Source organism: Betta splendens, chromosome 14 (assembly GCF_900634795.4).
Source record: "Betta splendens chromosome 14, fBetSpl5.4, whole genome shotgun sequence".
NCBI classification, from domain to species: Eukaryota; Metazoa; Chordata; class Actinopteri; order Anabantiformes; family Osphronemidae; genus Betta; species Betta splendens.
In genome coordinates, this window is record NC_040894.2 from 2,591,037 (window position 1) to 2,617,265 (window position 26,229).

The 26,229-nt window shown below is 49.7% G+C and overlaps 1 protein-coding gene across 3 annotated transcripts; it reads right to left on the reverse strand.

Moving 5' to 3' along the window:
- Positions 1-267: 267 nt before the first annotated feature.
- On the reverse strand, positions 268-26,150 carry stk32a (serine/threonine kinase 32A). 3 transcript variants are annotated; one of them, XM_055502166.1, is made up of 13 exons: positions 25,880-26,114; positions 24,782-25,151; positions 21,978-22,033; positions 21,329-21,480; positions 16,489-16,662; positions 9,903-9,940; positions 7,888-7,977; positions 6,649-6,752; positions 5,223-5,339; positions 4,438-4,563; positions 3,474-3,602; positions 2,433-2,497; positions 268-2,075 (listed from the first exon to the last, which is right to left on the reverse strand). In XM_055502166.1, the coding sequence occupies exons 2-13, from the start codon at positions 24,831-24,833 to the stop codon at positions 1,958-1,960; spliced, it is 1,221 nt and encodes a 406-aa protein (XP_055358141.1). In that variant the 5' UTR covers positions 24,834-25,151; positions 25,880-26,114; the 3' UTR covers positions 268-1,957. The 3 variants fall into 3 exon arrangements, 2 of the variants coding, with proteins under 2 accessions (XP_055358141.1, XP_029028677.1); XM_029172844.3 differs by lacking the exon at positions 25,880-26,114 and adding an exon at positions 25,453-25,591; XR_005898611.2 differs by lacking the exons at positions 268-2,075; positions 2,433-2,497; positions 3,474-3,602 and having other exon boundaries at positions 6,654-6,752; positions 25,880-26,150.
- Between the last annotated feature and the right edge of the window lie 79 nt (positions 26,151-26,229).

A 26,229-nucleotide genomic window follows, 5' to 3' on the forward strand; every position in this document is an offset into this window, starting at 1 on the left:
GTCTTACACTGACTTTAATGTCACTTTGGTTTTTAAATGTAATGAAACTGTTTTATGATCATGTGAAATACTTTTATTCCAGATATTTTGCTATTATGTTTACTGACTAACGGACCTAACGAATTCCTTACTCGACACTAGGGGGCAGTGTTGAGTTTAAGGGACTGTTATACAGCGGTTTTTCCTGAAACCTTATTTGGAGCATTTAATTTCTGAGACAGTGAATATTTAGAAGGACAAACTGAAATTAAGCAGACAGAGTCCGACTGGTTCAAAAAAAAGTTTAAGGCACACCTTTATAGTCTGCAACTTCATCACATCTGAATACAACAAACACACAGTGACGTCTGAAGGACAGCAAAATGAATGCTATACCTGTGTTAATATAGGAGCTGACTTATGAGACATAATTTTTAACTCTGGGTTTCCCCCACTCACAGTCATCTGTTCATCTATCAACTATATCCTACAGCGCAAATCATCTTTGGATCAATGTTCCTGCCAAGGCCTTGCAACTAACAAAGCAATCTATAAATCTGCACATTATTCTGCTCGAAGCACGTCCACTGAATGCTACTGTGGCTCCACAGTAGTTCTCTGTCAATAAGAGTTATCTACTTAGTGTAGACATTGTTTATTCTGCATTTCCTGCTTATTGCACGTCAGGTTAGATGCTAAACCTCACTTCGCTGCCCTGTACTTGTAGATGTGTAATGACAGTAAAGTGGAATCTAATCTAAACAACAACACAAAGGTGAGATAATTGTACCAGCACAAAAACAATCCTAAATGGAACATCAATTATTATAGACATGAGGATTGAGTGATATTACAAGTGAATATTACAGAGGCCGATTGAAGAGTAGGTATTAGTACAAAATGACAGTTACTTACGGTGAAAACGTCTCAGGTTTGTGCTACTTACACATAGGATTTACAGGAAACACTCAGAGTATGAGCTAGTTTCAGATGCAGCTGTGTTTGATCGACTACAGTGAATATTTACTCTAGTAGATCTACATGCCTGGTGCTTGTTTGCTCCTTGTTTCCTTTTTACTTCTCTCAATAATGAACGACACACAGTTGGCTTTAAGATTTGTTGTTACTATGGTTTCCAGCTGGTGTTGAGTTTCGTTTTATGGCCAAATACCATCTGCAGACGTGTTTTTCTCTGGGAGCAGCTAATTGCCGTACAAATGTAGAGTCTTATCTGGTGGCACATGCGTAACTGACAAAGGAGGGAGGCCATTAAAATTCTGGAGCACAAACAAACTTCAATGACGACAATAACCAAAAAATGAACCCTATCTAACACTAATCCCTAACCTTGTCTACAAAACCACAAAGTCACTCAGACTAAAATTTAGTTTCTCTCAGTGCATAAATGCTACGAGGATGAAGAAGCATGTGCAAAGCAGCGTTCAGTGCAGAACACATCACATCTATCTGCTACCGCTTCACAGCTACAAACCCAAATCGGACGCTGCCGATTTGCAGATTTACTATTTGCGACCGCGCCGCCGCTCTTAGATCCAGTAGTGAAGCGTAATGGCCGCTACAGCCGCGCATCTGCTGCGATGATGAACGCTCCACGCCTCAGCGCTTTCATTCCTACCTTTAAAGAAACAGAGCCAGTTAAGTGTTTTTCTGGGAGGTGGGCTCCTTCCGGGCCTCAGGCTCGGCCTCCGGCCGTGCAGCCTCCTTTGCACCGGACCATAAAGCACCAGGGGGATGTGAGCCATGCTCTGATGTGACTTACAGTTCTTGGTACCTGGTTCTGGCTCTGGTTCTGGCTCTGCTGCTGCTGCTGCTGCAGGAGTCCGTTCTACGGGCGTGTGTTTGTACGATATGTGGGGAGTGGTGCAGGTGAAACGTGGAGCGATGTGTGTCTGCTTGCTAATCTACAAGCTGCAGGCGGGTGCTAGTGACGAGCGGGTGGGAGGGGGTCTCAGCACTTCTATCCTGATACATAGGCGGCCGGCTCCACGTTGTTGTTCTGTCCGTCCTCTATCGCCTTGTTCTCCTCATTGGTGGACAGATCGGAACACTGGGACTCCACCGCGGCTTTCCTCGACCTGTGAAGCCAAGAACAGCATGTTCAACAGTCTGTTCCTGAACCAAGGCCCAGCGCATGGACTAAGGCATTATCTGTTCTAACGTAGGCTAAACGAAGCCGACTCATGAGGCGGAGGAGCTCTGTTAGTGACTGTGCTTTAACCACACACAGACATGGACCAGATCCTATAGCCTCATCTCTGTCCTCTCACACCGTCCTACATGGTCCCACCAGTCAACAAAGCTAATCTCCCCTGATTGAAACCTATGCAGGGAGCCGCTCTTCAAACTTCACAGCATTTAAGAAGCAAATACTGGTGTGTTTACGGTAGCGTAAAAGCTTGTTTCAGCAGTATTGAGTACAGTACTGTACTTACTTCTCTCTGTTGAAGACGATGAAGTCTCTCTGGACGTTGTCCAAGCGCTGCTGCAACTGACCGTTCTGAAAGAGAGAAAGAGCCACGTCACGGACGCAACATCCAATATATAGAGGAACCCTGAAGATGACTGTCGATGAGAGCATCAGTGCACGGCTGAACTTCTCTATACGACATGAAGCTATTCCTGATAGAGACTGAACACGTGGAGCCGTGTTGTTACTTACACATGCAGCTCATTGATTTATCTGACTAAAGCTAATTAAATGGCTTCACGTGCTGTCTGACTTCACTGTCTGCAGCTTCTCGTTCCAAAGCAGCAAGCGAAACGTGGCGCTAGTTATCATGAGACGTTCAGGGACACTACAGAGCGTGGGTCGTCCACCTGGACGGGAGCAGAGGAAAATGAGGAGAGCGACTCCGAGGCAGCTCCGTGTAATGAATGAGGAGTCGGTATCGATCTGTTGTGCTCCACAAGTCACTCACATCAAGCACTTGCTTCCTTATTCATTCTGTTCCATGCATTCGTCATAAGTGGCCCCACGGTCGTCTGTACAGAAACACAAGCTGGTTTGTTTCCTGACAGCGACGCGAGAGGCACTCGCTGCATCTGTGGCCTCACACAAGGCAAACGTTAACCCATCCCGTCACAGCAGGACTCCCTTTGTCTGAATGGGCCTGAAGCAGGCAAACGCTGTCTGGCCGCCCAGTGAGCTATAACTGGTATTTACAGCACATGGGCAGCTCTGTATAAGCAGCTGTCAGCTTTTATGAAACACAGCACACTGTGGGCCAGCACTGACGTCTCACTGCAGGCGCTGCGCTCCGGTCTGGGCCAACGAAATGGGCTCGCTTTTATTACCAGCTCCAGAAAGTGAAATGTGCCAAACAGTGAGGGACGGGTCGGCCTCCGGACACACACACACACACACACACACACACACACACACACACACACACTGAACACTGCTGCTCAGAACATCCTTTGAATGTTGCGTTGTTGCTTTTCCCTGTGTATTGTGTATCATGCCTCATCATTACCTGTGGGGACCCATCGGATCCCTGCTCCCTGGTCTTCCTAGCGAGCCTTTTCTTCTTCTTGTGAAGTGGTTTGGACTCGAGGATCATTTCCTCCAGCTCAAACGTGGGGTCACAGTTTAGTCTTCGCTTCTACACAGACATCCAGTATAGAAACGCTTTAGACTTGAGGAGCTTTTACAGGTTTTGTAACAACAAAATACAACTCATTCTGTTATTCAACAATGATTCAAAGTGACTGAGGACAGAATGAGCTTATAATTATATATAATTAGACAGACGCGTCATCGCACCTCGCTGCTTTTCACACACACACAGAATTGTCCCTCTTGGGCTCTAGCATCCGTCCTGTGTTTTCCCGTGCTGGCGACTACCTGCTGCGCTGGTCGCCCTGGAGCTTTACTGGAACGACTTAGTCATACAGCAATCGTTCTGTTGCCACAGCCATTATTTCCATTATCAACGTCACTAAAAGCAGCAGCTGATGTTGCTGTTTGCCTGTAACAAAGGCTGCGTCGTCTCTGCACAGCTATGATCCCTGCTGAGTAATGGGAGGTGAGGACACCAGTCTGTGTGACCTGCACGCATGTTGGTTCATGCATTAAGTCTATTGTCCATTGGAGCCAGTTCATCCCAGCAGGGGGCGCTGTTACAACTCAGCCTGTATAGATTCAGTGAGTGGGCTGCTCTAACTCTATATGCGTTCCACCATCAGCTGTTATTATGTGCATGTTATTTTAAGGAAAACAAGGTTACATGTTGGATTTAGAAGTCCACTGCTTGCTTATTCATTGCAATGGTGCATATTTCATTTGTCACTTCGTTTCTACTTTTAACCCTTTGTTGTTGCATTTGTGCTAATTCTATGATGCTTACAGTGGCTTGATTAGCAAAACAACGCAGGAGGAACGTGAGCATGGACTAATTTGGGCGTCGTTCTAAGTCTGGGCTTCTGCCGGGTCCTTACGTTGGGGATGAAGCCTGGAGGAAGCTGTTTGCTGAGCACAGCGTCCCAGTTGACATCTGACATGTAGTCCAGATCCTGTAGCTCTGCTAGACAGGAAATGCGCTTCTGGGCATCTATGCACAGCAACTGAAGGAGAGACAAGGATTAGAGTGAGAACAACTGTCCGTGGGGAGGAGGTAAGAAGCAGAGTCCCACCGAGCCATGAGCACATGTTTGCCCTTAAGGATGTGTCTGAGAATGAGGATATTGGGACAGAGGTGGATGAGAGGATGGAGTGAAAGAACAACAAAGTGACAGAGAGGAAGAAAAACGCCTGAGACGAAGGACGACCGTGCTGACTTTCCCTTTCCTTACATCTCTCTCTCTCCCACATGCGCTGCCTTCCTCGCCCTCACACACATTTACACATGCGACTGGAATGTCAATGAGGCGCGAGGAGTCTGAGCACGGAGCAATGCAACAGTTTGACTGCAGTGGATTTCTGCCAACACCAAAGCGAGCGGGTGTGTGTTTCCGCGTGACCTGGGATCGGACCGAGCTGCTGATGGAGAGTCTGTTAAATGGTCAGCGTGTGTGTGAAGAACATGCTGTGGTGGTGGTGAACCCGCCTCGAATAGCGCTTCTAGGGCACAGGGTGAGGTTCTGACCCGCCCACATCACTCAGATCCTGTACTTGATCATGTAAATGCTACATGTCACTGTGTTTGTCGTCTGGCTGCTGCTGGATTCTTCCACAGAGAAGAAGGTGCTCTGTGCATCTTTAAGCATATTCTGCATTCTTTTACCTTTCTAAGAAGAGACTTCATCTCCAAAGACCAGGCTGCTGGGTAGCTGGGATGGACCTTGTGGAAAGTCTGAAGGATCTCATTAGCCGGTGTGCTGGATCTCATCACATATGGCCTCTGGGGAGAGGAGATAAGAGTGAATGAGAGAAGAGAATATGCTACAAGCGGCTTGTTTTCACAGTCACAGGCCGCCTGGAGGAGTTCCTTTGATAAATTAATGCGTCTTAAGTTAGTGCCTCGTTCGACCCCGCTCCTCTCTCTCTCTCTCTCTCTCTCCACCCCCTTTGCGCTCACCTTCCGTGAACCCATTTCCTGCACTGATGGGTGAGAAATAAGGAGAGTCTGAAACACAACTGAAGTAAAGTAAGCTGCGCCTTTCAGTTCCGCCGATCAGAAAATGAAGGAGCAGCAAGCGACGAGTTCTTCACCCCAGCGTCGCGCGTCTGGCACCTCTGTCGCACACGTTTTGATGAATTTCAAAAGGAAACGGCTTAAGTGTGTGATTTCTGATTGGCGCCAGGCTGAGAGAAGCCTCGCGGATAAGACGGAGAGAAAGCAAAGCGCGGATGAAGAGGAATGTGCCCAGAGCTGGATGATCGCTGGCTTCCACTTCCAACCAGCAACTAAGTCCCCAGGATTCCTTTTAAACAATTATTCTTCATAAAGCCGTTGAGACGGAACAGAAGTAATCCCTCATCACAGAGAGCGATGACGGGAAGAAGAATTGTCTCGCACATGATGGAGACGGCGTTTAGATCAGGAGAGGAGGAGGAGGAGGCTTGGACAGGGATTAGAGAGAGACTGGAAAGCTGGATTTGGAAAAGGACGAGCGGGGAGTCAAATATGTCAAAGTCGCTCCTGGGGAAGCTCAACACAACTCATCGTGTGGATGAGAGGCTGCTTTCAGGTTGGACAGAGGACAAACGATCATAAAAGCTGTGGGGACGTGATCAGGAAGTCGTCATTACAGCTGCGGGTCCTCGTGAGTGAGGACAGAGGTTGTGATTTGTGTTTATGCATCGTTACGAAACAGGAGACGGAATCCTGCAGCTGCACTTTATGGGCTGATGAACAGCCCGTTATCAGATCCTCCGTCCGTCAGGTGAAATCATTATGCCCCGCGTTTATTCCCATGACAGCAGGATTTAAGTCTTCCACACGAGGCCGCGGAAAAATGAAATGAATGCCGTTTTAAGAAATCAATTGCAATTACATGGCTGTGGAAGCGTCCTCCTGCAGCCATTCGTCTCGCAGCGTGACTGAGCGTTTACACACCTCCCCGTGAGGTCAGCTAAACGGGAAATTCAATTACAGCTCCAGCTTCCTGTTTGTTTGGGGCCGAGGATTTACGGCCCGCCCGCGTCGGCGCTGCCAGAACCAGCGCCGTCGCGCTGCGCGTAGAGATGAGGGCGTGTGATCCAGTTACCTGACCTCTCAGCAGCTCGTAGGCCGTGATGCCCAGCGACCACCAGTCCACGGCGAAGGAGTAGCCGGGGTGGAAGCACTCAAAGGTCTGAAAGAGCTCCGGCGCTGAAACCACACAACGAGCAGGTGCTTGAACCATGCTTCATGACGCATTGCTGCCATTTTGTAATTCATGACATGAATGCAAACGTGCTGCCGATACACAAACTGTTCCTGTTCCTGCTCTGTGAGAAACCCACGGGTTTTCAAATGTAGCGGAACTGTATCAAATCCATGTAATTATAACTTAATGAATGTAATTATGATCAATTAACTGGTTATTTACACCCCAACAATCATCAACTCAGAAAATTAGCTTTCAGTCATTTTAAGAGCATTAGTGGTCATTGACTCCACTCTGATTCCTTTATCTGTATTCACATTGTCTCCTCTTCTTCGTGGCAGGTTGTGTGTGCGTGCGTGCGTGTGTGTGTGTGTGCGTGCGTGCGTGTGTGTGTGTGTGTGTGTGTGTGGTGTGTGTGTGTGTGTGTGTGTGTGTGTGTGTGTGGTGCGTGGGTGTGTGTGTGTGTTCGCGGTGTGTGTGTGGTGTGTGTGTGGTGGTGTGTGTGTGTTGTGTGCGTGGCGTGGTGCGTGGTGTGGTGGTGCCGTGTTGCGTGTGTGTGTGTGTGTGTGTGTGTGAAGCTCCCTCATCATTCTCGATTATGAACACGCACACAGACAAAACCCAAACACGCGCCACGTCGCCGTTCATTTCCCCCTGAAATCCTGTCGAGGCCCATCTGATCTGAGATCTGATCACTACTGTAAAGTGACTGTGCAGAAAAGAAGAATCTTGGCATTCTCTCTTGGCTTCTGAGTCCAAAGCAGAGAACGGAGCGTCATATTCTGCAGCCTGTTCCAACTAGTGGGACGGTGGGAGACAAGAACGTGCACGAAAAGACACCTGGTCGACCTGATCAATTATTAACATGCTCCTAAGAACTGACGCATTCATTTATTTATTCATTGTTTTCCTTCAAACTGCTCCACACATGACGGAAATAGAAATTATTTACTGCATTAAATCTGCTGAATTATTATTTTTAGCAGCATTTTCTTCCTTGGCCTCTGAACTGGCTTTAAAATAGCTGCTTGTCTGTCCCTCAATCATTTTGTTAATTGTGGAATCAGATGCAGACGTGAACAGACTGAGCGTGTGCCTTTGAGCTCCTGATGCTGCTGTTTGTCTGTGTTTCCTCACCCATATATGGCTTGGTTCCAGCGATGGACGTGGCCTTCAGGTCGTCTTTCACGATGGCTGCGATGTTGAAGTCTGTCAGGTGGACGTGTCCTGCAGACAGAGGCTGCATCACTTACAACATACTGCACATTCACGAGATCCGCACTAACTTCTCATGGAGGTTTCTCTATGTTGCCTGTCGTGCAATGCCTGGGGCTGTACCAATAGGAGAGTGGAGTAGTATGATATTGTGACAGAGGTGAAGCAGCAAAGTCAGCGGTTTTCAAAGGCAAACCACTGACCTGTGTCTCACCGCGCTGCAAGATGGCCCAGAATCTTTGCCATGCACACTGAGCCCACACTAATGAGCTGAGAGAGAGAGAGTGGTGTGTGTGTGTGTGTGTGTGTGTGTGTGTGTGTGTGTGTGTGTGTGTGTGTGTGTGTGTGTGTGTGTGTGTGTGTGTGTGTGTGTGTGTGTGTGTGTGTGTGTGTGTCTGTACAGCATTTAAACACTGTTCCTGAGAGAGAGAGAGAGAGAGAGAGAGAGTGAGTGGGTGTGTGTGTGTGTGTGTGTGTGTGTGTGTGTGTGTGTGCGTGTGCATGTGCGTGTGCGTGTGTGTGTGTGTTGCCTCAGAGTGATTGTTGGGATGAATGAGCCCCACAGCCAGGTACAGTACAGTGCAATAAGGCCACATACTCGTGAATATATTCCCATATCCTCAACAGCAGAATTATTAATATTTTATCAAACACAAAAATAGAACTTTGTGTGAATATAAAGTCGGAGGCAGGTGAGAGGCCAGAAAAAGCTTCAACACATAAGAAAATAAAGGGTTTTTCTATTTCTGCCCATGAATCCATATTATTTTTGTTTTCACTGCCGTTTCTCATGTACAGTACGTCAACAGTTACTGTGTTCAACACTGTGTGCATTAATGCAGCTGTGATGCTTCAAGTAACGGACGCTTTGTCGCTGCAGCCTGATGACAGACAGATGCAGCAGGAAGGAAATGTCAGAAGAATCGAAATTCTTGGTTGTTCTTGTGTCAATATTGATGTCAGGCTGCAAAGAAAATGGACTTTTTGCTGGTAATTGTTATTTGTCTTCTCCAGTTCAGCATTAGCAGCGTGTGTTGAATGCTTGTAATGCAGGTTATCTGTATTTTTACTTTACATCTGCTCACAGCACCTCCACAGTAACTCTGAGTGAGAGAGGACGCGCCTGCATCCAGAGTCTGAGACTCTTGTGAACGTGCACGTCGTCCTGACAGTCGCTGCTCTTCAATCTCTCGTCCTCCTCCATCCGCTTCGTTTTGTCAACTCCGTTAACAAAAAGCGTTTGCTCATCACTTATCTGTCTCATGTGACTTTCCATGTTCCCCCCCACGGGTTCCCCTCCTGCCCCCCTCTCTCGTTCTCTCTCTCTCTCTCTCTCTCTCTCTCTCTCTTTCTCTCTTCTCTCTCGTCTCTCTCTCCTCTCTCGCTTCTTGCTCTCTCTTTTCTACTTTTCCTCTCACTCTCTTCCGTTCTCGGATCAACTCTCTCTTGTTCTCCTTCTCTCCTCTTTCTCTCTCTCTCTCCTCTCGTCTCTCTCCTCTCCCCTCCTTCTCATGCTCCCGTCCGTACTACTCTCCGCTATCGTCTAGGGTACTCTCCTCGTCCTCGGTCTCTAGACTTTGATCGTACACTGCTCATCGTCCCCAGGCGATCTGAGCGCTGTCGTTTCACTCTCTATGGTTCGAGATATCGTCCTCTCTCCGCCTCTTTTCTTCTACTCTGCCTTACTGGGGGGTGGCTCGTAGGAGTCGGTAGCTTAGGCTTAGTATATCACTCGTGTCCATCTCCTCTCCCACTCTCTCTCTCTCGCTCTCTGTTTGTGAGGACAGCTGTGTTTCCCCTCAGCTCCACATCCTGGGATGAACAGTATACAGGCAGGCGTGTGTGATTGTGTGCTGTTTGTTTAGATCATTAATTAATTAATTAAATATCAGTCAACCCATAAATGTCATGTTTGTTAGCGTATATAAAGGACTTACCGTGCTCGTCCAGTAGTATGTTGTCGGGTTTGATATCTCTGTAACCAAAGAAAGTGAATGTTATAGAGGAAAAACTGAAACTAGACAAAGAAGATTCAGTGATTTCCATGAACATGCACGTTCAGTGATATAAAGGCTTTAGTGAAACAAATAATGAGCCCTGACAATTATCAGAAGCTTCAACAAACAGCTGACCGCCCCGTCACACTCCTTCAACATCAGTCTCTTTTTCCTTAATCTGACAGTGTCAGACAGAGTTCAGAGTCAGAACCCTGACGGTTCTTTCTGTGTTTGTACAGTAGCGTCATCTGACCATCAGACTGTTCTCTGCATCGTGCTGTGTGTGCTCACGCGCACAAGCTGCACTTAAACTCTCAGACCAACGTCTGCTCCTTCACGTGTCTGTTCAGCTACAGACTAAAACAAACAGTGTTCGCAGCTTCACTTTGCTCAGTCTCTGCAGCACAGATGCAGATTTCATAGGTTGATGTTCCAAATTCAAGCTCGTAAAATTAGCCAGCGCTTAAATCAGGAGGAGAGGAAGCGTTTCCATCCCACCTTTTGCATCGGTGAATCCAAACGCAATCATAATGTGAGAATTGGAAATGGCCTCTTTAGTTCTATCGGCTCAAGGCTCGTTCCAGAGTTCATCACATTCTGTAGTGTCTGTATGTGTGTGTGTGTGTGTGTGTGTGTGTGTGTGTGTGTGTGTGTGTGTGTGTGTGTGTGTGTGTGTGTGTGTGTGTGTGTGTGTGTGTGTGTGTGTGTGTGCGTGTGTGTGTTCGTGTGCGTGTTGGCTTCTGACAGACAAACTGACGTGAGCTGAGGGGGGGTGAGAAAAGGTCGGGCGTGTAACGCTTAATTAGCCGACATCCGCCTCTGAGGCGGACGGAGCGTCTGCTCGGAGGCAGGTGAGAACAAGAGGCCTGTTGCATCGCTAAAGGCCGCGCTGTCATTGTGAAGCCGCGGAACAAGCGGTGGCAACACGACTGGTGGAACAAAGCGAAGCCGTGAGGCTCATTAGGAGGCAAACACGTGATGATGGCGATCACTGCTAAAATGTGATCTCCCAATAGATCTGGATCAGGACGATGATGAGGCCCTGGACTCAGGAGGGACGGGATGTTAATGCATTTACCATCCACAAGTATGACCAATCCGTCACCAAGTAAAGTGTTTCTATAAAAACTTAAGGATAAAATGCATAAAATAGGTTGTAGTACCAGCAATGCTGCTTGGTGACGCCTCAACCATCTGCAAAATGTAAGTGGATGCTGTTCAGACAAAATGACATGAGACGCAAGAGTCAACATTAAGTTCCTATTAAATGTGGCAACAAAGGAGGAGACGACCTGCTCTGAGCTCTGAAAAGAGCAGCACGAGAGAAAAGAGCATTCTCTATGGATAAATAGAGCAAACAAAGTGCAGAGCCGGGCAGCGGCTGAGTGGTCGAGGTACAATATGAAGAGGGAACAGAATAAAAAAGAGCAAGAGAAACAGAAGAAAGGAGCAAAATATTTTTTGCTTTCTGAGTTTCTGAAGCGGACGGAGCCGAAGGGCTGACGGCGCCGGTGCAAGCTGATCCCGGCTCCTCTCTCGGTTGACTGGACCTACAAGCTATTAGCAGGATCTAATGGCCTCATTACAGGCTGCTATCACAGGCAGAGGGTAACTGGACCCTGCACCTGGCCACGCGATACGCCGCTGATACTGGAGTGGCCCAGCGCACCTGAGGGGGCCTGTTCACATGCACACGAAACGCCCGGAGGGACAGGAAGTGCTGGATGCACAACGGCGACAGGAAACGGCAGGAAGCTGTAGGAGGAGGAGAGCAGGAAACGGCAGGAAGCTGTAGGAAACGGCAGGAAGCTGTAGGAGGAGGAGAGCAGGAAACGGCAGGAAGCTGCAGGAAACGGCAGGAAACGGCAGGAAGCTGCAGGAAGCGTCAGGAAGCTGTAGGAAGAGGAGAGCAGGAAACGGCAGGAAACGGCAGGAAGCTGCAGGAGGCTGTAGGAGGAGGAGAGCAGGAAACGGCAGGAAACGGCAGGAAGCTGCAGGAAGCGTCAGGAAACGGCAGGAAGCTGCAGGAAGCGTCAGGAAGCTGTAGGAAACGGCAAGAAGCGTCAGGAAGCTGTAGGAAACGGCAGGAAACGGCAGGAAGCTGTAGGAAACGGCAGGAAACGGCAGGAAGCTGCAGGAAGCTGTAGGAGGAGGAGAGCAGGAAACGGCAGGAAGCTGTAGGAAACGGCAGGAAACGGCAGGAAGCTGCAGGAAGCGTCAGGAAGCTGTAGGAAACGGCAAGAAGCGTCAGGAAGCTGTAGGAACGGCAGGAAACGGCAGGAAGCTGTAGGAGAACGGCAGGAAACGCAGAAGCGCGAAGCTGTATGGAGGAGAAGCAGAACGGCAGGAAACGGCAGGAAGCTGCAGGAAGCTGCAGGAAGCGTAAGGAAGCTGTAGGAAACGGCAGGAAGCGTCAGGAAGCTGTAGGAAACGGCAGGAAACGGCAGGAAGCTGCAGGAAGCTGTAGGAAGAGGAGAGCAGGAAACGGCAGGAAACGGCAGGAAGCTGCAGGTAGCTGTAGGAAGAGGAGAGCAGGAAACGGCAGGAAACGGCAGGAAGCTGTGCAGGAAGCGCAGGAAGCTAATGAAACAGGCAGGAAACGGAGGAGCTGTAGAAACGGCAGAAACGGCAGAGCTGCGGAGCTGTCGAAGCTAGGAAGAGAGCAGGAAACGGCAGGAAACGGCAGGAAGCTGTAGGAAGCTGTAGGAAGAGGAGAGCAGGAAACGGCAGGAAACGGCAGGAAGCTGCAGGAAGCGTCAGGAAGCTGTAGGAAACGGCAGGAAACGGCAGGAAGCTGTAGGAAACGGCAGGAAACGGCAGGAAGCTGCAGGAAGCTGTAGGAGGAGGAGAGCAGGAAACGGCAGGAAACGGCAGGAACTGCAGACTAGAAGATAGGCAAAACGGCAGACGCAGGAAGCGTCAGGAAGCTGTAGGAAGAGGAGAGCAGGAAACGGCAGGAAGCTGCAGGAAGCTGTAGGAAGAGGAGAGCAGGAAACGGCAGGAAGCTGCAGGAAGCGTCAGGAAGCTGTAGGAAGAGGAGAGCAGGAAACGGCAGGAAACGGCAGGAAGCGTAGGAAGCTGTAGGAAGAGGAGAGCAGGAAACGGCAGGAAACGGCAGGAAGCTGCAGGAAGCGTCAGGAAGCTGTAGGAAACGGCAGGAAAAGGCAGGAAGCTGCAGGAAATCGCAAGAAATGGCAGGAAACCGCAGTAAACCTGGTGTTTCCTCAATCTGTCACTTCTTGGACTTTTAGTTTTGCGCCACAATAATTAATTGATTGGTTATTTGTTTTTCTTTTAAATTTTTTGCTACTTTATTTGTCTTTTCTTCGCTAGCAAATACAGTCAGATTCCCTCATTTAAGAGTTTGCACCTCCACCAGCCTCCAGTGTGTGTGTGTGTGTGTGTGTGTGTGTGTGTGTGTGTGTGTGTGTGTGTGTGTGTGTGTGTGTGTGTGTGTGTGTGTCCTGGTCACTCCTCATCCACCAACACCTCCCGAGTGGAGCTGTGTGACGAGTCCTCGGTCTAATTTGGGACTCATTTTATTCTTGCGAGCAGCCAGTCGACACAAAAAAACACTAAACTCACAACACAATTACCAGTGATGAATAATTCACAGTCAGAAGCATCGAGGCGTCGTTACATCACAAACGTCCGCTCTCGGCTCTAACGCTGTATCTCTGTTTTCATCTCCTGCTTCTCGTCGTCGACGGCTGCATTAACTGCATTAACTGCTCCCTTCACCGTCTCCACCTTCGCTTCTCGTGCTGGTTGAAGCAGGTTTTAGGGACATAAACCGGCGATTAGGGATCTTTTTGGTGGTAAACATTCTATGGAAACCCTACTGGTGGTGGCTCTGAGCTGGGATCAACTCTGGGACATTTCCTACAACAGTAAATTCACCATTTCACGGTGGAAATTCGAGCGCCGGCTCCAGCTGGCCTCTTGATCTGCATTTATGAAAAATGAGCACATAATTTCTCTCATCCACCTCCTCCCTCGCGGTTCCTCTTCTTTGACTAGGAAATAAAACTTTAACACACTGTATGAATAAAAAATACTTTGCTTGAATATATGAGAAGCATTTGCCATTTAGAGAAGGAGTAATGAGTCCGCCCTCAGTGGAGTCTGAATAGGTCTTGATTTCCAGAAGACCCAGTTTCCCTCACCTTAAATTAACCAGATAGGTGAATTAAGACTGGAGCCCCTTTGGCAGTTTGGCAACAGGATTATGGAGAGAGGGGCATAAAGGAGCAAATGAATTATTTGAAGTCGAGCTTCCCCTCTGAGAAAAAGAGAGAGTCTGCAAAACCAGCACTAAGAAATGAGGGTGAGGGGCAGGAGAGCATGGGAAAAGAATGCAGGTCCAGTAACTGAAGAACACGGGAACGGGAGAAACGTGGAGAAACGCTGAGGAAGATTATGAGGCCAATGATGAGAGGCAGCGGGGGGTGGGTGGGGGGGGGGGGGGTAATCCGCCTTGAAATAGGTTTACTGTGGCAACAGCTGGGCCTCGGGATGAGTCAATTCACTGCACATGAGAGATGGAAATAGGATTCTGACTAAACAAACTGTGCAATTTCCACTGAAAGACCAAACCAATAATTAGTCTCAGTACTTTTGCCTTCGATTCCAGCTCCAAAATGAAAACGTTGTGGTTTCAGTCCATTCATGACCTAGTGTGAGTCCTTTCATCGGAGAGGACAGCGTGTCTTAAATGAAACACTAAGACACTTTACTCCTCCAGCGCATCTGTTGCCAGGCAACAGGCCACGCGTTGTTCCATTACGAGGACGGTACACCTGTGGATTCGGCCGGCGATGAGTGCTGTTGATTGCTGCTGCTGCTGCGATAAAAGCAGCCGCGGTCGCAAGCAAACACACAAAGTCAAGCTGTCGCACACACGCTCTTTCCACTTGTTTGGAGCAACTCATCAAGTCTCGGAAGATGGCGTCTAATTGAGACCCGTTCCGTTGTTAATAATTCAAACTCCCCAAAGAGCTCAGGGTTGAAAACACAGCCCAGGCTGAAACACGTGGAGGCACACGACACAATTAGGTTTGAAAGTGTCTTAAAATGCAAAAATGACTTAAGTTTAGAATAAAATAATAAAACAAACAAACGTAATTCATGCAGCATAAACTGAACAGTAAAAGTAAAGTTCCCTTCATTAAATTAATGTGCATCATCCTTGATGCCCTGGGGCTCCTGGATGTCCCACGATGACACTAGCACTTTTTAAGATGTATTTTTTATCCAGGCTCTTGAGACGCCTCCAAATTAGATGAACGGCTCCTGGTGATGTCACCGCTGCTCGGCCCCGGTCCCGTGAGAGTTCATATTCACCAAACGGTGGCACGCAGCGTCGGTGGGTGATGATGCGACCGTGCAAATAGTTCAGAAACTAGACTTAAAAAAAGGGTGTTATTGTAAATTCATGTTGGCTGTGATTGATGCCATCATCACCCTCATCCTCATCCTCATCATCCTCCTCCTCCTCATCATCCTCATCATCATCACCCCACTCATCATCATCGAAACCCTCGCAGACGTCTCTGTTTCCCACGCATGTGTTTGTATCCAAGCACCATAACAAAGTCTTCCCGTCCACGTCTGAGGGAGGAAATTATGCGTCCAATTTCCATAGAGATGAGCGGAGAGTTACTTCCAGCTCCTCTTTCTATTTGAAGCTAATGAATGCAGATTGAAAAGACGTTGATTCCGTCCAAACAAACGCCCCCAACACCTGCACATCAAGTGGCAGCTCGGTCCTTTCCCCCGAAATAGAAAACATCATTTAAATATTAATATCCTCAGTGCACTGAATTGATTATGGAATTTAAAATCAATTAACTCTTGCTCCCTCTTTCATGCGGTGGCCTCCGAGCGCGGACAGGAGCAAGTGGTCGGCTTTAAGCTGAGCAGCGCCATTCGTTATCTGGGGGTGTTGATGAATTAGTGTTCTCCATGGCTCTGAACACTCCTATTAGTCATGAGCTGGAAACGCGGCTCTGTCTGTGTTTACCTCGCTGCTCCATCACCAGAGCGGAGGAGTGGGTCTGAACTGTGAAAAGGCCCACAGTGAGAAACGACGGCCACTAAAGAAGGAGCTTTTAATCCATACGGGCCTCGGACAGAGGCTTGGTTCTGTGGTTCTGTGGTTCTGAGTAACGGACCGACGTCACAACGCTGGGCTGCAGCCGCGTGCGTCTCTGCCGCAGCAGCAGGAATTTCTGCCTAAAAAGCACTTAACCCGCATCCCACAAATTAAAAGAAGGCATCGACACAGCAGCACAAGCAGAGCGGCGGGTAAACTGTTGTGTCAGGTGCAGCCCGCGCGTCACGGCAGCTTGACCTTCCGCTCAGCGCTGGAGCAGTCGCATTAGAGAGTAATGGACGAGCGAGCGGCGAGCGAGAGAGGAACACAGGCAGCGTTCTGCTGTGGAGCAGCAAGTTACAGTAAAACCAGATGAGATCTGAACCTCCAGTGAAGCGACTGACTGATGGAGGATCCGAGGAAGGCGCTCACCTGTGAATGATGTGCTTGGAGCGCAGGTATCCCAGAGCCAGCGCCACCTCGCTGATGTAGAGTTTGACCGTGCTCTCAGAGAAGTGCACGTTCTGCTGCAGGTGGTAGCGCAGGTCTCCTCCCAGGAGCAGGTCCACCACCATGAACATGTCCTCCTCGTCCTGGAAGGAGTACCTGCGGGGGGAGGCGGGGGGAGGCGGGGTGGAGACGGGGAGGGGTGAGGAGCAGTGAGGCCAAATCCATACTGTAAATGAGATTTAAACCTGCTGCGTGTTTAAAAACACACAGATAGAATCTGCTTGTTTTTTTGTTACCTTGTAAAACAAAGAGCAAATGAGGACAGAAGGCAGAGAAAACGTGACCTGCGCCAGTGTCAGTGATCAACAGACCGTCCGATTACGCTGCCTTTATGAATCGAAGCAACACATTATTCATCGTATTATCGTTGGACTGAGCCCTGAACTCTGCCTGTTTCTCTGTGGGCTGAGCCGCTTTCCATCGCACCCGTTGAGATCGTTACACCTATTAAATATTCCTGATGTCAGTGTGTGGACCCGTTGGCAGGAAAGCTGAAGCGTCTGCTTAGCTGTCGCCAGCAGAGGAAGTGTGAGGGAAGCTAAACTTACAGCGCTGCACGAAGCAGGACCTGTTGCTCCTCTGTGTTAGAGTGATGCTGCGCTGGGACGTTCACCCGCGCATTCCATCCATTCACCCCTTCATTCGGCCCTGACCTCCCTGAGAACCTGCATCAGCATCCGCCCACCGCTACAGTGAATCATCAGTGAATGTTGTTACACGGCAAGCGTCGCCGGCCACGAGGCCGCGTTTGCCTCCAGTCCTTAAAATGATGAGCTCATTACATCGTCTCCCACAGGAAAGTAATTTATGCATAAATAATAAAGAGTCTGAAAGTTGTGTAAAACATAGCATCCTCCGTGTCCTGATACTTAATACACAGATTCACTTAGGCCTCGCTCAGACACGTTGTTGGGCTGTTTTTGCCGCGTCTCCTCGGGGCTTTTCTGCACTGGATGATGAGGATTGATTGAGCTGACTCCGACCTGTCTGCTGGGACGCCGATAGTGCTGAGGCCACTTAACATGTGGCTGCTAACAGCCTCAGAGCCAGGAAAGACTATCTGAGAGCGACCTGTCCTGACGACGCGTCAAAGTCACACTGAGCTCACGAGCAAATCAGCCGCCGGAACTGTAGCAGCGTGAGCATCTCAGGTTATTAAAATAGGACAGGAAGCTCTGTTGGCTTCATTTATATACAGCAAATTAAAGAAAGCAAGTGCAAGATGAGTAAAGAAGCTTCAGTTTTAAGGGAGATGTTTTGAAGCTCTTAGAGAAAACTCCATTTTTTGTTCCAAGTGACACCTGCTTTTAATGCAGTGTTACAGTGTTACAATGCACTCAGTCCTGCATATTCTACAGCACAATTCACAGCTGCAGCCTCATAAATAAAGAAGGAAACGCCTTAAAAGCGCCCTATCGCATTCTGAGGAGAGAGGAGCTGTGAGGGCGAGCGAGAGGCTTCCAGCTGGTGCCATTAGATGTAGAGAGCGAGAGCTGAGTGATGGGTGGATCCGTGTGCGTGGACGTGCATATGGAAGAACGCTGGAAATGACTCCACTGATCAAACAGGTGTCAGTCAGCGTCCCATCTTCTGCAAGTCAAAGCATTGTTTCACTTTGATACGGGATTTGTAGATCCGAGTCAAAACACTCTCAATTATCTCCAGAGCTTCATTTCTGGATTTAAATTAAAAAAGAGGCAAAGCTCAACGTGTTTAAAATGTTCCAGACCCAAAAGTTAAAATGAGCTGTTGTCTCAGTAAAGTGTGAACAAGACTTGAGCTCATTCATTCCCAGTTGATTGTTCTGACTGAATCAGTTCAAGTCGATCGCTATCAGCAGATTCCTGATTCGGAACGACTGGGATCGGGTTTGGAGCCAGAAACCTTCAGCAGCACTTTCCTAAATTTAGCCTTTAATTCAGCGGCCTGCGCAGCGTAATCTTTCTGTCTCCGTCCATAATGAGCGGCTGCTGAGGACGCAGGCTTGATGTCAGAGCGAGTCCATTAGGCCGATCGATGGGACACTGGTGAGCTTTGCGAAACGCGTTTGGTGGAAGCTGCGGTCGCACCTGGCTGACGTTTAAGAGAGAGGACAGAGAGGCCGAAGCAGACGCTAACGCCGCAGACGCTAATGCCGCAGACGCCAACGCCCAGACGCCAACGCCGCAGACGCTAACGCCAACGCCGCAGACGCTAATGCTGCTGATGCCAACGCCGCAGACGCTAATGCTGCTGATGCCAACGCCGCAGACGCTAACGCTGCAGACGCTAACGCCGCAGACGCTAACGCCGCAGACGCTAACGCCAACGCCGCAGACACTAATGCTGCTGATGCCAACGCCGCAGACGCTAACGTCGCAGATGCTAACGCCGCAGACGCTAATGCCGCAGACGCTAAGGCCGCAGACGATGCTGGTTGTGCACAGTCAACAACGCGTTGTTGTTGTTGTGCCTTTAAACCTCCTCTTCCCTGGAGAGGACTCACCTGCGTCCTCCTTCACCAGTTCAAACCAGATTCCTGACAAACAACCCAGTTTCCTTCAGAAACCAGTCTGCATTCGCTCCGTCCTCCGGCTCCTGATACTAGAAAGGGTTTTGAATGTGAATGGAGCCTCCGCTGGCCTCGTGCCCCTGGTGTCAACATGAATTAGAGGAGCTCGTTAAGCTGTTTGTCACAGCTACTAAACGCTCAGGATGCAAAACCTAAGTTACCACTGACGTCTGTGGAAACAGGCTGCACATGCGTTTCTGTCCAGATGTGTTGCTAGACAAAATCATGAACACACGGACCAGGACGACTCCTAAACGCCTCCCGTCGCAGCTTTTCTGGGCACAAGCGACCGGCAGATGGAGCGATCACGCGGTTCCTCTGGTCTCAGAACGGCTCAGATGCTTCAGGACCAGCTGTAAACGCTGGTCCGGCCTGCCACACCCCCCCCCCCCCTCCTGCGCGTGTCCATCTCTGACCTCCCATTGGCCTCCGGGCAGCGCGTCTGATGGGAGAGCTTTTAGAGGCAGAGGCACCCGAGGCCACTCCAGTAATAGATGTGTCCAGAAACCACAGGGGTTCAGAAGCTAATGGTGACGCGTCTCGCCCTGTTTCAAGGCGCAGTTCTGTACAAGCTCAGGTGCACGGTGAAATAGCACTGGTGGAAGAAGCAGCTCCTTCTTACTATGAGAACACGCGTCAGAGCCGCATCCGGACCAGCTCTCGGGCCGTAACGTGTTGGACAGACAGGCAGAACTGATGGTAAACTGATACCTTCCTGTTCCGTCACTGACTCTGACCTTTAGGGACCAGGTCACCGTGACGACCCGCTGCCGCTCCGCAACGCCTGCAGGGTTTCCAGCTGACGTAAACGAGGCAGTCACATGACGCACGGACGCATGGCCTCCTTTGGAACATTACGTCGTTACTCGGTGAATGGGGAGTCGTCTTGCTCTACATAGAAATGAATTCCATTAGTAAGATTACATAATAGCTGAGCAGAAAAGGCGACTCCCCGAAGCGAGTAAAGCTTTTACGCCCAAACACTTCATGCTTTTGGTGATGCACTCCTCCTTTGACAGTTACACATTTAGTGCTTCACACAATGGGATGCTGCATCAAAGATGCCGTCGTTCGACTACATGAAGTATAAAGGACGCTGTCTTCTTCCATAATAAGCCATTTTCCCGTGTTATTCAGCGTCCTCTCTGAAGCTCGACACCAGTGTGTGACGTCTGCACGAGGACACGCTTCACCGTTTGCATCTTCAGAGGCCTTTAATTTATTGGCTCGGCCGGTGGGTTCAGGACACTGTGTCCAAGCGGAGCTGCTTCCCAGAGGTAGCTTCATTTGCATTTTTATGTGGCGACACCCAGGAGGGGTTGGTTGGCGATGGCTGAAAGTGTGTGTCTGCTACATATGCAGTTAGTGTCAATATGCTTTTTTTGTCCCTGATAAATAACTGAAATGCGAACGAGCGGAGGAGAGAGAGTTGTTTGTTTCTTGCTCGGCCGCACACGGTCGCGGCCCGGGGCGAGCGCAGCGACAGATGACGAGGCCACGCAGGTGGTGCCGGAGGGAAACCAGACGGATGCGCGCGGAGGACGGAGCCTGGGCTTCTGCCCGGTTCTGACCTTGAGCGCTCGACTCGGCGCGGGTTCCGATCGGGCCGAGTCGACAGAGTGAGGAGCTGAAGGATGCTGGGTAAGTGGCCGCAGCGCTGAGCCAAGCACACGTCATGCGATCGGGCAGGAAGCGAGCGCCGGTGCTGTTGAACTGATGAGTCTCCGCTCTGCGCCGCCGTCTCGCGTTCCCTCACTTGTTTTGTTTAGTCTCCAGTGATCGAGTTTCAGGTCAGAAGAATATAAAACGAAAGAGAAGCTGAAAATAAGGCAAATTCGTGGTCTCCCTCTGTCCTTCTCAACCACACCTGCTTCCCCTCAGACGTTGCACTGAGCCATTGTAAAGAATTAATGAGGCCTTTCAGATGTAAAGTTGACAGCAGCGCGTTTTCCGTGCGCGATAAGCCGATCTCTGAGATTATGCAGCTCATCAGCACCTGATGAGTCACGTTAGATTAGCAGATGCCGCTCGAATCGAGGAGTCACAGCCCAGATGTGGAGCCGCCATGCGCGGAGCTGAGCTCGGGTCAGTGAGCAAACTCCACTTTCCTTTTAGCGGCTCCGGGGGCGAGACGTGGGTGCAGACGCGCCTCTGGATGCGGGGCTTTTCTCCTTAAAGCACCGGCCTGAACGCCGGCAGCTGCCGACTCACCAGAAGTTGACCAGGAACGGATGCTCCAGGTTCTGCATGATCTGCAGCTCCTTCAGGACGTTCCTCACTTCGTTCCTCTCCACACACTTCAGCTTGTTCATGTACTTCATGGCGTACATCTTCTTGGTGTCCTTCTTCTGCACGATGCAGACCTGAGAAATCACACACAGTAACTGCACGGTTGCATCTGTTTAACGCTCACACACCAGCGTGCATTCAGTGATCCTGTGCTGTTCCTTTGTAGCAGGGCAGCGCTGTATTCGCTGCTCAATACGCCAGCGATTACTGCTATCAGAGAGCGATCTGTGGAGCAGCTGGCTCCGTTAATGGCCGTCTCTCCTCCCGTTGAACAGCTCGCCATCGCCCGTGATTAGGCTGCTTATCTGCTGCTGGCCGCGCGGCGCATGGTGTGTGGGTCTGCAGCTGAGCACGTGTGCGTCACTGCGTCTGATTGAGCTGCTGCTGTAAACTGATCTACGGGCAAGAGCTGCAGTCGCTTCAGGCGCGTTTCCTCAACAAGTGGTGCAGGTTTTGATGTGTGTCTGATGTGAAGCTTTAGTTTTAATACGACTTGTTCTTCATGACTAAAAGTGAGTAAAAGCTAAATACAAACGTAACCCAGGGAAAAAGATGCAGATACAGAACTTACCTTTCCAAAGCTTCCTTTTCCGATTGCCCTCAAGATCTGGAAGTGGTCGAAATTCACTGTTGGGGAAAAAGAAGACGGCCTTAAATAATTTATATGAAATACAAAAACATTTTACCTCCAACTCTTGTTACGCTTTCTTCCACCTGCGCTCATGAACTACAAAAGGTTCTGCCTGCAGCAACTCAACGTTCTGTTTCCAGCCCCATCCGCTCTTTTCCAGAGCTGTTGGGCTTTTTTTGATGCAGTGAAGTCCCTGCATGGACACGTACGTATGAGGTCACAGCCTTTGACCACGACATCAGTCATCCAACATTAAGTGTCATTTTTAGCACCAAATACAAACTTCTATCTATATTTTACGCTTTTAGGTGTGTGACTGGTGAATGAGTCACATGAGCTTTGCTTCCAGCCAAAGAACCCGCTCTCGAAGAGCTCGACTCCATCCATCAGCAATGTTTATCACCAATTGGATCTAGACGGGGCTGTTTGTGTCCTGGTTGCCATGGCAGCAAGAAACAAGGTTTCCCCCCCGGTGCCGTTTCCTCTGAGACTGAACAGCTGCTGCTCACTACCTGCGCCGTCCGACCACACACACACACACACACACACACACACACACACACACACACACACACACACACACACACACACACACACACACACACACAGAGATTCCGCCTGCAGTCACTCGATCTATTGGATGTGACAGTTAATGTTATGCTCTGTTGGTCACGTATCACCGGCACTTCCTCCTCTCCCTCTGTTGTTTACACAACCTACCCAGAAAGGGACCATACGGCGCCTTCCTATACACACACACGCAACCGACACACACCTCGGATAATCATGGTCACTCTCCTCCTCATCTACTTGGAGATTCTCCTCTGATGGGTTTTTCAGACATGCAGCTGAAGCCGCGGATGAGAAGGAAGATGGAGATGGAGGCCACAACTTGGGATGTGCTGTAATAAATGAACAGGCGGTAACGGAGCGCGTAATGACCGGAACCTCATGCGTGGGACTGACACAAAGACAGGCTTCCACGAACTGAGGAAATGATCCGCTAGTCCATTTGAATCTGACTGACACAGAGTAATTAGATTGGATTGGAAGCATTCGTGCTTGTTCAGCTTCAGTCTCTCTCTCTTTTACTGTCCTGTCCAGCCAGCAGCCTTCACACAGGTGCATCCTCTGTTATGTCCCCTGGCCTCATCACGTGCGGTTGCAGGATCCCAGCGTCTGTCTTCCTCGCCTCGCACACAGACGCCTGTAACTCACTTAAGGAGCATCCGCGCTCGCCCCGTTGCTCTGACAACTGCGGCGGGTTCCGTGCGTCCGTGTGCGGCTGCAGTGTGAATAAAGCACGATCAGCATCTCGACAGATTCGCCCTCAGGCACAAACACATCACCCAGCGTAAACATGGACTTGATCCATTTTAGTCTAGTCTGCAAACAAATATTTCATGTTTGCATTACATTATTAATGTTCGCTGCTGATTGAGCTGACACAACCTTTGATGGAAAGTGAAGGGATTAGCATGAGCTAATGAGCTGTGAGTAGCTTTTAGTGTTACTGTACTGTACATGCAGTGGCCATTAACACTGGGAGACGCTCAGCACAGACAGATGCAACAGTTCTCTGTCATTATTTGGATTCATTTCTTTGCATGAAGTCTACCTTTTAGTAAATCCACAGTCTCTTCCCTTCTTTCTGTTGAGCGCATAGACTATAGAGCACCTGATTTAACAGCCTGCCTGCATCGACCTCAGGAAACTCCTTGTCTCTGATCTGAGTTTTGTCAGCGAGGGAACCTTCATTTTTCCAGCGAGCGTGGATACGGTTCTTAACTCAAAACGATTCCACGAACAACTCCTTTCATGAACTCGCCCACGCTCAGAGTTTGGAGAAGCTGGATGACTGGATGAATAGATGACTGGATGACTGGATGACTAGATGACTGGATGACTGGATGACTAGATGACTGGATGACTGGATGAATAGATGACTGGATGACTGGATGACTGGATGACTGGATGACTAGATGACTAGATGACTGGATGACTAGATGACTGGATGACTGGATGACTGGATGACTGGATGACTAAGCAGCATAACCATGAATGATGATTTCCTCTTTAGCAGCTGCCTCCAGTTTAAACATAGGAAAAAAAGCGGACACCGATTTCATCAAGCGAAGCAGTGAAGGGAAAATAGCTTGGGGTTGATGTGAAAGATGAGAATCCCATCAAACTGAAACAGATTTGTCCAGTTAGCAACTTTACAAAGAGAACCGTGTTTTGACTGTGACCTGATACGCAGAAACACAGATTCCCTCTACAGTAATACAAGAGAAAGCCACTTTAATTCTGACCAAATCACTGACTCATGTAACGGCGACTTATTTGGTGTTCTTGGGGCGACGCCAGAGTGGAATTAATTTCAAACTGCCTCAAATCAATAAATTCATTTTATAATATCTGCTCAGGTGCGAAAAACAAAATGAATTCAGCCCAAACGAGGATCATTCAAGTCAATAAATTAATAACTTAGCATTCAAGCAAGTGTTCAAAGCATCTGCAGCTGTAAATCTGCATTAGTTCAATGCATTAATTTCTACTCTTCATGCACAGAACAACTGTCCAAACATGGGGAAAGTCCAACTGTGATGATCCAGCTTTAGCTCTAAGTCCACTTCATGCCACGGAACCAGAACCTGAACACAGGCTGCAGCAGCTGGGTCACATGTGCACCGTTCACACACTCCTCACTAGGTTTAAGCCAAAGCAGTGTTGTTCCCACTCACCCTCGTCTGTGTCGTCAGTCACTGGAGTCTTGCTGGACTGTCCGAGCCCCATCGCTGCTCCTCCTGCAGATTCTCCCCCTCAGCAGCTCAGCGCCTCATCGCCCGCTCCACGTTAGCCCGTCTGACACACACGGCTCATGCACACAGCCAATGGCTCGGATTTGCTGACTTGCTTGGGTTCCGTCCTCCTCCTAACTCTGAACACTGACTTACACCATTGCTCACACGCACACACACGCACACACACGCACACTATCACTGGCAGCGAGAGACCTCTGTGTGTCTTCGCTGCTGTTCAGACGAAGGCAGGCCTGGAGGAGGGCGGGGGACGCGCTGGTGGCTCTAACCCTCTGTTGACTGAGAGCCCAACCTGTGAAGGGAGGCAGGAAAACATGACACCATCAGTTAGAACGGAGGGAGGAAGGGAGGGAACAAAAAGGAGGAACAGGTTCAGCAACGATCAGCAGAACGACCGGCACAGCGTTGGTGGAGAGTGTGGTTCTGAGCAGAGACTTCACGCTGGCACCGCAGCACCATGGACAGCGCTCCTGAACGCTCCATTTCTCTCTACAGCCAATAAACTGAGCCTCTCAGGGACCGGAGGTCCAACTACATCTGGTTCCTCTACCAGTACACAAAGACACAAACTCCGCTGCCATACTCGCGTTTACATTTGAAAACTGCATCCCCTCTGCATCTCAGTCTCTCAGCACAAAATCTCCACACACGTCCTATAAGAGCTGGATGGAGAAACGCTGATGTGTCGCTTCTGACTGAATGACAGTTTGACCCAGAGGCAGCTCCGAACCGGGCTCCGTGGTCACACGCCTTTGTGCGTGTAGCTGCCAAAACTTCCCGTCATCGTGGCAACATCCATCCGCTTAATTAAAGCCGCCGCGTCAGCGCGGTGGTCGGACCGCACGCTAAGGTCAGCACTGTCCCGCTGAGGCTGCTGGAAATGTTCAAAAACTAGTGCGGGAAGCCGCAGTGGCGACGCGCCCGCAGAGGACACTGCGCTGCGCCCTTATCTGATCAGACGCTACGAACATGTGCGGAACGGGACGCGCCGGGCTTTGCGGGTCAGCTGCGGGCACTTACCTCTGATCGACGGCGGACGCTCGGCCGTGGGAGCATGTCCACATACGACGCGACCGTGGAGCAACAGTGACGCGCGACGACGCGTGCGGCGCGTGGACGCTCCGGTGAAGAGGAGGCAGCGCGCGGCGGAGCGAGACGCGGCTCGGCTCGGCTCGGCTCGGCTCGGCCGCTGGGTCCAGTGCGTCCTGGAGCAGACGGGGGCTGCGGGGACCTCCACGTCGCCTCACCGCTGCCCACGGAGCTGTGCGTGCGTGTGGAGAGGCACGTCTCAGACGGTCAGGCTGCGGGTCTGAGTTGATGTTCGCTCATTAAATAAAGTGAAAGTCATGAATATTGAAGTGCTCATTTTA